Here is an 11,931-nt window from a genome sequence, read left to right as displayed (position 1 = left end):
ATACTATTTAATACTAGTATATATCAGTTTGCTTTAATTAATTAATAAACTTTAATGATTTTCTATTCCACGTAAAACATGTAATAGGCGTAATAAAAATAAACATTGAAGGGCATCACTATCTAAGACGGAGTGAGAAAGAGAGAGAGAGAGCGAAAGAGAGAAAGAGAGAGAGAGATAAACCAACCACCAACATCACCACTAAGATCAACATATACCTATGTTAAGCTGAATTCTCAGAATAAGTTATCATTTCATGAAGAATAAAAAAGCATCTTTCGTGTTCTTTTATAAGTACCGTTTTCAGTCGGCGTTTATTTCTTCCTGGTTATTTCGTGTCCAAAAAATGTAATTGATGGCGCGTCATGTCGCCAAACTTTGTTAGATTAGTTAATAAAAATCATTGTTATCGGCCCTAATTTCTGCTGGTTACTTTGCTTCCATAAATGTGGCATTGAGCAAATTTAACTCGTTTGCATACACATAATGCATGATGGTTATCGTGTGTTAACATGAACCTTGTAACAAATAATTTGCATTCATTTGTTCTGTTTTATTTTAAGCACTTTCAGAGTATTTTGGTTATTACGTTCAATATGTTTATTGTAAATGCCATATCCTCCATATATGTGGATATGTAGCGCATCATATATGTCTATATTATCATCATAACTATCATTATTCTTTTTATATTATTACTATTATTATTACTATCATCGTTATCAACATCATTAATATCATACAAGCGACGTATCAAAATATATTTTTTTTAACAAACATGACATTTAGAGTCGTTCACTCGTTTGGACAATTACATACATCACTTATATTGTATCAATCCACCGATCAGTTGTTAACAATATAGCTTAACACAACTTTCATTTTCGGATTCACAATTATTTTATACTTTCAAATACAGATATCTATATTTTTACTAATTCAATTAAGACTGAGACGAGAAAGCAATCCACGTTGAACAAAGGGAGACGATTAAAGAACTCGGTCATCATGTCGATCTGCATTCTTTTGATAAACTCGCCTTCAGCTACTTTACACCGAGAGTTGCAACAAACAGAGTTGACAAAAGACTTAACTCCGTTTCGTTGACAATCAGCCATGCATGAAGTCTTATGTCTTGTTGCTACGGCAGGCACCCAGTGAAAACGAATTCGTTTGATAAAATTATAGAAATGCAAGCACTTCTTTAAACAAAGAGAACTTTGTCATTCCTTGCTCATTTTTCCTGATTAAGGTGTTATTTGAAAGGGCAGAAACTCAACTTTTTAGAAATGTGATTTTTTTTTCTTTGAAATTCAGATACCGTCCGCCAAATGACGTTTTGGTTTCCTCTCTTCAAATTCATTTTAATCACTCATGCGTGGAATGTGTATTATATGAGTTGCATCAAATGAAAAGGAGGATCTAAGCTTTCTAAATATGTATCATTTATTAATTATAAATGTGATTAAGTTATGATAGAACATCGATACTTCTCGGTTTCGATTTTTTCTGGGAAGCACTGTTTATTTTTGTATATGCTTATATTTGTATTTATACTTACACTTCTTCATTTTTTCTTAAGCATTAATTTCTATGAATTTTCATTTACATGTAAGAAAATATTCAAATCGTATATGCGGTACAACGGGTCAATCAGTAATAATCAGTACTAATTGCTTTGATGTTAAACTGAATAAACAACAAAAAGTCTCTGCCAATTTGGAGTCCCTCACTTCTAAAGCATGATAGAAGCGTGACAATGATTAAGAATCTACACTACCAAGGGTGTACATTTGTATCCGTGGTTGGGGGGATGATAGGTGCGTAAAATATTGTCGGCAATGGGTCAAAGCAACCAAGAGGTAAAAGCGTGTGGCAGGTTGCACCCCCTCCCCAAGCGCGTAGCCAGGATTTCATTTTAGGGGGCGGTAGTGAGCACGTAAAACGTGCGAATCACTAACAGCTACTTACAGACCTAGGGGGTTCGGTGCAGGGAGAGGGAGAGTTTCCCCCCTCCCCCACGAAGCGCGGAAGCTTTGACGTTTCATTAAGTTATTAGAGAAAAAAGACGATTCGTTGGACCGTTCTCGACTCTTAATCCATGTTTGAATCAAGATCCCCTTTCTCCGCGCGTAGCGCGGAAGCTCTGACGTTCCATTAGATTACTAAAGAAAGAAGACAATTCGATGTCCATCCTCGACTCTTAATCCTTAAAGTTTGAATCAAGTTTTTCCCCCCCCCCTCCTCCGCGCGTAGCGCGGAAGCTCTGACGTTTCATTAGATTATTAAAGAAAGAAGACGATTCGATGTACCATTCTCGACTCTTAATCCTTGTCTAAATTCAGTCCCCCCCCCCCCCCTTTCCGCGCGAAGCGCGGAAGCTTTGACGTTTCAATAAATTATTACTCTTAGTCCTTAGTCCGTTTCATTAAATTATTAGAGAAGGAAGACGATTCGTTGTATCGTGTCCTTGTCTGAATTAAGTCTCCCCCCTCCCGCGCGAAGCGCGGAAGCTTTGGCGTTTCATTTGATTGATTCTTAATCCACGTCTGAAATCATCTTCGCCCATCCCGCGCGTAGCGCGAAAGCTTTCACGTTTCATTAAATTGTTAGGAAAAGAAGAGGATTCGTTGTATCGTTTACTTTGAAGTTTCATTTAATTGTAACTCTTAATCCTTGACTGAATTCGGTTGCCCCCCCCCCCCTCCCGCGCTTAAGCTTTGCCGTTTCACTAAATTATTAGAGAAAGAAGACAATTCGTTTTACTGCTCTCTATATTCATCCTTGTCTGAATTCAGTTTCCCCACATGATGTACGTATGGAACGTTCGTTCGCAAATCTTTGCATGCACAGCCCGAGTGGTGGGTAGCATGTTATCTCCCGGCAGTGCTCGTCGCAATAGCTTCTGGAAAGGAATTGTATATTACTATTTATAAATCACTTGTATGAAATTGAAAATAAGTCATGGTTGGATTTTATGGGAGGGCTAGCGCCCCAAGCCCCTCCCCACCAGTACGCCAGGGACGTAGGCCTACATTGGATTTTCAATGAAACAAAAATAAGTTGTGACATAATAATCTTTCTCCAAAAATGAAAATGTTTTTAGGAAATATCAGGAAATAAAATGAGTGAAAAAAACACAAATAGAGATACAATGACGTGAATTTTAAAAAGGGTGAACGGAAACAACATTACAACTAGTGAACTATCTTATAAGTCACACTAATGTCCGAAAATCTTTCTCCTTGTCTCCGATCTCATCACGAATTCGTCACAGAGTTCATCTACGTTTACACTGTCCAGGATTGTCTGATATGCATTGCAGATTGCTACTTTTGCGCTTCGCGCTTTACATTTAGCTCGTTGCTTTTTAACGCTGCGTCTTTGCATATGGCGCACTGCATTTCAATGATGCTGTTGATTGAACAAATTGAATAAATTCATTAATTCCTGATGAAGCCGTATGAGTGAGAATTCAATTTATTCTTGTCTCATATACGGTTGTCTCATTTACTTCGTTTATATGTATGTTGGTCATCATATTGATGGTCATCTTGCGAGTAATAACCATTAACTTTTTCTCTTATTTTTTTTTTAGGGTGATTTATTGGGGGGGGGATGATTGTACAGGCCATCCCCCCCCCCCACCTGAAATATTGGGGGGGGATATATCCCCCCATCCCCCCCCCCCCCCCCGGTATCGACACCCATGACCACTGCTTATCGGGTCGTAATGATAATACAGACACGCAGATGTACACGAAATACAAAACGTTTGGGGCACAATAAAAAAGGGATAGTCGTATAATATTTCCTGGTATCTCCCGAAGGATTAGGCAGTCATTAATATAATTATTACCCAAAGGTACGGATACCCTGCTATCGCGCCGAACGATAGTCTGCTCATGCAGACTCGGAATGTCCCAGATGTTTAATGGGTTCAATACGTATTGGGGTCAATGTTGACCCCAATTTGTGTACACATATTTAATGGCGAAACTTGGAAGAGTGAAAAAATATCATGAGATTATTGCCCGCTTGAAACTGCTAGTTTGCGAACCAGGCTATATAAGCCTTTTAATTGCAAGTTTAAATTACCTCGTATAGCTAATAATGACAAATGAGCAATGTATCTGTAAGAGATAGTGAGCCATTCCTTTCACAAAACTGTTTATGAATACAACTACTATCAATATAGTGGATTTAATACTGATCATAATCCGTCAAGCGCTCTACCGTATCAACTAGAGATCAGAGAGTCTCCGATAAAACAATTCAGCTTCTATGCGTTTGATTTTAAGACTTAAGACACTTTCTCCATGCCATTCCAAGCCCGTGTAAACTGCATTCCTCCATTTCTTCCCCTGGTATTTCAGATATTAACAAAAGAATAACCTGTTAACAAACATTCCAAGGATTAATATTATGAGTCTATTTAATTTACAGATTAAAACGGGGATGAAAGTTCGTCTTTTTCATTTTTACTTCTTAATTTAATTTGTCTTTCTTTCTTGGTCATTGATGATGTTGATAATTACTTATATACGTACGTGACACGAAGTTGTGTACAATTGTATTAATGTTTCAAATTAGGGCACCATTTACCATATATTTGAGATCTTGAAGTAATATTCGGTGTGATTAACAACACAAAAACTGGAATTTGTATTCGAAAAGAGCTACTTCGAGTCAAATATTGTGTAACTCCTACACACAGCCGAACACTCTTAATTATCCTCAACTTATGCAGATCCAACGAACCATATTGATTTGGGAATTTAGTAAAGAAAAGAAAGGCAAGTTTTGGACGAAATGGGCAAATAAGGCCGTCTTTAGACAAGTGTTGTCATTAAGGTTTACTGCACAGTGATAAGTGTTTACCTCTGACTTAGAGGTTCACCAAGGCAAACGTCCCTTTTCAGGAGGAATAGTAGTAAATAAAGGCAGGGCGAATAACAATCTAGAAATTAGAGACATGTACAAAGTATGATAACCATGTTGTGGAGTAGTAGAAAAGGGCTAGGTGCGATCGATGCTCTATAAACTTATCTTCTGCAGGTGGATTTCATATGAAATAGAAAGGTTTGAACCTATAGAGCTTGGTGAATAATTAGGGCAACGTCATCATGGAGTCGTGTTGTGGGAAATTCGTTTTTGTTGCATGGGTTGCAGCAGCTTTGATGCTTCCTGTGGTCTTCTGCCAGACAGATGCACCAACTGTTGCTCAGAGCATTTCACCGAGGACCCAAACACCGAGTGAGTAAAATGAGAAGGCCTGAAATGAATGTAGTATAAAAGGCTGTTGGTTTCGAGTAATTTAAGTATTTGGGTTTGCCGAATAATAAATCACATAACGATTAAATAGGATACTAATATATTTTTACGATGATTAATCAGATGACTTCTTTAGAGTAAAAAAAGTGATAAATTACATTCGTTATGTGGTTACTTTAGGAGGCGCGATAGCTCAGTCGGTAGAGCAGTGTTCTCGTAATCTGGTGACCCGGGTTCGAAACCAAATCGATGTGCAGGTGCCCTTTGGTATAAAAAAAGATATTAATCCTCATTACCAGGTCCCTCGGAGAGGACCTAAAGCCGTCGGCCGTTTGATTGCTTACTTACAAGCATTTATGCTTTCTTAGCAGTCAGGTAATATAGATTGATTGATTGATTTTATTCGTCAAGTATAGTACAATGAATGCATACATAAAGCAAAATGAAAAGAGAAGATACATTGACAGGATAACCCATGAAAGCCAGAAAAGGCTTATTTCCAACGGGGTCCTATAAAGTACGTGTACAGTACGGCATGAGAATAAAATATCACAACTAATAACCACCACCATTCACCACCATTCACCACCATTCACCATTCAGCACCATTCACTGTAGAAGGTTTAATATCCTTTTTTTAATCGGTACAATGATAGCTTTATTGTTATCCTCATCTAATCATATGACAACAAGGTAATATTAGATTATAAAATCATATAATATTATCATCAAAACACAACAGTAGCATTTAATAGTATGAATTAAAAACAAAAATAATGAAATACCCCGAGGCCATTATCAAAAATATACATGTTTAGCGTCCCCGCCCGCTTCCTTTTTTGGGGGCCGCCTGTTGAGGTCTTAAAGTGTAACATGGTCTTAAAGTGTAACACGACTCCCTAGCTCCTGAAAAATAGTCCTTGCGTTGTGCATGCGTACGTGGAGCTCGCAGACGCACTATGTACTTTGAAACCTAGCTAGCTAGCAGATCACACACAGCTGCATTACTATCCTGGCCAGTGTATTAAAAACTCTTTTTAGGCCTACGTTTGTCAAGAGACGAGGACCCTTTTCTCTTTCTATATAATTCCTTTTTTTTTTATAATGACTTGTCTTCGTTTTTCACACTCAGGCAAATTTACAGGACCTATATATCTTAGGATCTGTGTTTTTCCTACTTTTTCCTTGCTTGTCAGCACCTCGCATCCTTACTAAAGTCATTCCCTGGGCCCTGCTTATTATTCCTACATTTATCTATAATTTCTTTTTGACGCAAACCAATTCTCTTCCATCCCCTTCGTCTTCGTATCAATTTTATACCTTATATAGCAAACATTTCGTTATATCACTGCTCTGCACAGCACTTGAAACACCGTCCTTTGCCATTTGCATTTTGTTTCATTCTTTCTACCTAATATTCTTCTCTTCTGTTTGCTGTACGTTTGCATTATCAAGTACTCCCAAATGTATGCATTTTGCTTGAACATCTACTTAATTGTCAGCGCTCACAAGGCATTAACATTTGTTTATCTTGGAGCACTGGCCAGTTCTGTTTAAAATATATTCATATTTCTTTATGTTTTAATGTATACTGAAGTTTTTTTGTATTCAGAACTGAAAATGAATAAAATAAATAAAATAAAAAGAATTGAATACATGGTATTAATGTAACTCTTCCTCGTTTCCCTTCTTCTGTCGTCTTCCTTTCATTCATATTATTTCTTTTCCTTTCAATTCGTTTTTTCTTTAATAAAACATTTCATGTTTCTTTTTTTCGTAGTTCGTTTTTCCCATATTCTTTATTTCTTCCATTAATTTTTTTTCTTCATAATTATGTGTCTTCGTTTTTATTTAATTCTTTTTACTTACTTTCTATTCTTCCTTTTCTTTTCTATCTCATTTTCCCTCCTATATTGGCAACGTTTTGTGTATGGGATAAACAAAAAATACCTACTCATGGAAGATGTGCTCTTTCCTATCGGTTTTTATTCCCCTCTTTTTTAAGATGTTGAATTATTGCTGCCAACTAGCTAGTTAGCCCAATTTAAGCCTCGGTCACAAATGCCATTACGAACTGCTACGAACGCCGTACGAACGATTTTCAGACAATGGAAATTCGGGAAGACAATGGAAAAACAGGGAGATTCGTACGAAATTATCGTTCGTACGAACCTTTGAGAGCGAGCATATTACACATACAATCATGTACAGCTAGCTAGCTACAGATGTGCGTACGCGCCGCGCGCACGCAGCGACTATTTTTTCAGGAGCTAGGGGGTCGTGTTACACTTTAAGACCATGTTACACTTTAAGACCTCAACAGCCGCCTCCTATTTTTTTTTTTTTTTTTTTTTTTTTTTAAACATGAACACTCTGCTTTTTTTTAAAACATGAACACTCTGCTAAAATGGATCTATTTCTGATTTTTTTTTTTTTTAAATGTCAGCGGCCATCTTGAAAAATGACCCGACTGTCAGGGAAAATGTACCGAGCGGCCATTTTGAAAGAAAAGAAAGAAAAAAAGGGCCTCCTCCTTCCTATTTTTCAAAAAAACAGGACGCTAAACTTGTTTTTCTTTTTATTTGGCCTAACAGAAATTCATAGGTTTTTAAAAAGAAAAATAACACTTTCCACGAATATTCTGCTCATGAGCAAGTGAACAACATGAATATATATGAGGTTTGTGATAATGTTATAAACCATTTATAAGTAATGAATTTCTAATTGTGGTTTATATTCGTTAAAGGTCAGAGTAACACGGAGATATACCAATGGGTTGTCGGGATCGTCTCTGTCCTCATCGCATTCACTCTCATCACTATCATCGGTCTTCTCTTCAGACTCTTCTTCCATTACGTACAGGAAAGAAGGTTAAAAAGGTGATCCGGTAACTATGACATCGTCATCATATCATCAGATTAACACAGTGATAGAGAGAAATAGAGAAAGAGAGGGAGAGAGGGATGAGGAGAAGGAAAAGAGAAAGAGGGAAAGTAGGCTCTGTAAAAACGGGATATCCACATACAGTGATAAAGAAAAAGAAGAAGAAGAAAAGAAGAAAAAGATGGAGAAGAAGAGGTGTAGAGATCATTACAAGTGCTTAATTCACATTTCTCTCTCTCTCTCTAGGTTTGGTTATCTTCGATCAAAAGTTAGAAGAGGAAGACGCCGAGATCGCTCTCAACGCGCATACGTGATCGCAACCAAACGACCACCACCTGTCCCTACCCTCTCCCAACGCGTACATGTCGACGAGTACGGACATCCCGTGGTCGATGATTACGGATATATACCCCCTCCACCTCCCCATTCTCCTCCCGCTCCGCCGATTAATTATCAGTCTGGTGTGGTCCATAATTCTAGCCGGTCGTTTGTCCCTATCGTAGATTCGTACCCCGAGCCTCTTTCTGATGGTTTGCTCATGGCTTTTCCGCAACCGTGAGTTTCTCTGCCTTCTTTCTCATTATTTATCTATATATGTTATTGATTCTGTTTACTTATTTAATACGTATTTATTTACAGATCTTTATTTCACCGCTGTAATTACGGAATTGAATTAATATCATTACAAAAAATATGCTACTGCAGACAGAAAGCTGACCAGGTGAATATACAGCTAGACCAGAGCACATCTCCATTTTTTGTATAGAAAATAACTTTTGTCATATTACTCTACACTTTTTCATAATCCTGTTTCATTATTATTTTTCCTTCATTCTTTAGTTACCAAGAGCAGCAAATTCCGTCACAGCTGACCAATCAGGGGCAAGATACGCACGTGACCCGTCCATCACGCCTCCAGCATGGCCCCTCCCATCCGCCAACTATACCAGAGGAAGACCCAATACCAAACCTCACAAACCAAGATGCGTTACCACAGCAACAAGGAAAGGAACATCGATCATCAACATCTAAGCAAGAAGAGGATCTCCCACGGGACCACGATCATCGTCGATCTATCAGCGCCGCGTCTGTTGAAGATTACGGTGGATGGCGCCGCTCTGCTCATGACGACGAATTCATCTTCGGTAGACGAGATTCGAGTCGACGATCAGGCTCTCGATCTCATCGTCATCATTCAGGGAATCGTCGAGATCGAAACGATCGGGATCCTATTTATCAGTCGTTATCGCCATCCGTGGTCGAACAGGCAGTCGTGAGAAACCCCATGCATACGCATAATAGAAGGTTTTAGCTATCGTTTTGTTCACACTCGCTATTTCGTTTACATGAATAATATGCAGAGGGTATGTTTGCATGCTGGTTTGTGAAGGCAATTACAGGATGAAAATAATGCTAGTATACGAAATCATCAATGAATTGTATAATGAATGATATATATTAGTCAAATATAATTACACCTGTACATACACATTTTTTTGATAAGGAATGAGAAATGTAAAATATATATATATATATATATTTTCGTGTGTAGATAGTAACATCCAAAATAAAAAGAGCGGGACCCATATCAACAACTTTTTTTGTCTTTTTTTCTTTACCATATCGACAACCTTGATAAAGTTCTTGATAATGATAACATTGATCCTGAAGATTCATTAGTACAAAATAATCGACGACCCCTATAGCAGTTATCGCATACTTAGGCTGACTTTATTGTACAAATACGGATAATATTCTGGGTTTATAATAGCGCTGCCCACATCGAAGATGTCCCCAAGCATCTTCCGTATATACTAATACCCCGTTAATCGTATTCAGGCTTGACGGCATACAATGCATGCGCATTCTCCACTCCGAGGGGGGAGCATCTAGACAGGAGCCACTGTACAGACGCTCACACTGCTGAGCCAACTACAATGTTATCGCATCCTTTCGGGTAGCCCCTTATTTACATCCGGGTGGAGAGACATAATGTAAACCTATATCAAATGTCTTCCTTAAGGACTTAAGGTCAAGCATTTAAACCACTCGACTACTACACGTCTGTAATCGTAATCACAAGTTGTATCAAGTCATTGATATGGGACCAGTCCTTTAATCAGGTCATCTAGACAAATAACAAACTGGTAAAACACACATTTGAATTCCTTGCGAAGAAAAATTCACGTTATATGAATATCTTCATGAGCCTTAGATCTGGTCTCATCATGAAAAAATATACGATACCGTTCTAAAAATCAACATTTTCTGTATCATATTACTCTTGACTTCATTCACCTAGTATGCTATACTTTCTCTCCGTCAAGCACGAGTCAATAAGAGGTTGATCATTAATAATGATCGTACATTGTAGGTTATGTTATATTTTACCCACAAAATGGTCATTTTGTGGCACATCTATGATTTCCGGGGGGGGGGATTTCTAAAAACAATATCTGTATTATAATTATTTAAATTTGTCTGTACTCTATTAAAATTTAAATCCTACCATGTTTACGGTGCGATTTTAACAAAAGAAGATGGACCTACAAGATGACCGAGTTCTTAGGTTTACCTTCGTCCAACATGATTTAATTACTCGCATTAGGCTTGAATTTTTGAATGAGTAGAATACAGGCCTAACACATGAATGTGTATGAAAGTATAGCAGAAATTCTTTATGGGTGCTCGATTAGCCCCTACATCTGAGAATGAAAATTATATCATATTGTTATCAACTGGTATTTGGATTAACTAAAAATATAGTTAATAAATGTCCAAACATGACTGTGAACTCTTATTTTCGTTTACTTTAACAAAATTATCCGATACATCGCCTATATGATAATGTACGCTGTTTTTTTTTTTTTTTACATCCACTACCAACTGATTAAACTGTGACGCCAATATACCCAGGTGAGGTAAATGGGTACCTGGTAGGATTACTCCTTACGGCTGGAGCTAAAGCAAGGGTTATAATTTGCAAAGCTCTTATACAAAAACGGATTATTATTATTATTATCATTATTATTCTGACATTTTATACATTTATTTATACGTTTTTCAACTTTACCTTCGAACATTCAATATTTGTTAATGTAAGTACTCCGGTTTGGGTATTATCATTTTGGTAAATAATCATTAGATTACTGTTACTGTACGATAACAGCCATGTACTATGTATATCCTAACGAATCTTGCTCAATGACACAAAATTGAATAATATTTTATGGAATCAAAGTAACCAGTAGACATAAAGGCCAATAACAATGATTTGTATTAACAATTCTAACATGGTTTGGCACCATTATTCAATTATCAAAGTTGAGTGGGCTATGCAGCCATTCACTATATTTTCATTTCATATGTACTTTGTTACGTTTTGTTTGTATTGTCTTTATATTGTATGTGGGAGGTGAATACATTATGATGCCGCACCCTCGAATAAAGCAAAATAAACAGGAAAAATAAGTGCCGAATGAAAACGTTACTTATCATGAATGACAAATACAAATAAAGACGGCATAGTATCTTCTTTATATACAACAAATGATAATTATTTTTCATGAAGTTTTGACATGTAAGTTTTTAGTGGTGATGTGGGTGGTGGTGATGGAGGGGTGGGGGCATGTTGATAATGGTGAAGGTGGGGTGCATGTAGAAATGGTGATTTTAGTGATGATGATTGCAGTGATGATTATGTAATGATAGTGGCGACTTTGGTGGTAATGATAGTGGTGACGATGGTGGTGGTGGTGGTGATAATGGTGATGA

General features: G+C 37.3%; 1 protein-coding gene across 1 annotated transcript; it reads left to right on the top strand.

Moving 5' to 3' along the window:
• Positions 1 to 4,805: 4,805 nt before the first annotated feature.
• Positions 4,806 to 11,696, top strand: LOC105436764. Its single transcript, XM_030992423.1, has 4 exons — positions 4,806 to 5,256; positions 8,021 to 8,153; positions 8,404 to 8,712; positions 8,998 to 11,696. Exons 1-4 carry the CDS (start codon positions 5,127 to 5,129, stop codon positions 9,467 to 9,469), a joined length of 1,044 nt encoding a protein of 347 aa, XP_030848283.1. The 5' UTR covers positions 4,806 to 5,126; the 3' UTR covers positions 9,470 to 11,696.
• Positions 11,697 to 11,931: the final 235 nt, after the last annotated feature.

Source organism: Strongylocentrotus purpuratus, unplaced genomic scaffold (genome assembly GCF_000002235.5).
Source record: "Strongylocentrotus purpuratus isolate Spur 01 unplaced genomic scaffold, Spur_5.0 spur5_scaffold_2, whole genome shotgun sequence".
Lineage (NCBI taxonomy): Eukaryota > Metazoa > Echinodermata > Echinoidea > Camarodonta > Strongylocentrotidae > Strongylocentrotus > Strongylocentrotus purpuratus.
Note: the sequence above shows the minus strand (reverse complement) of the source record. Positions and strands in the feature narration are given on the sequence as shown.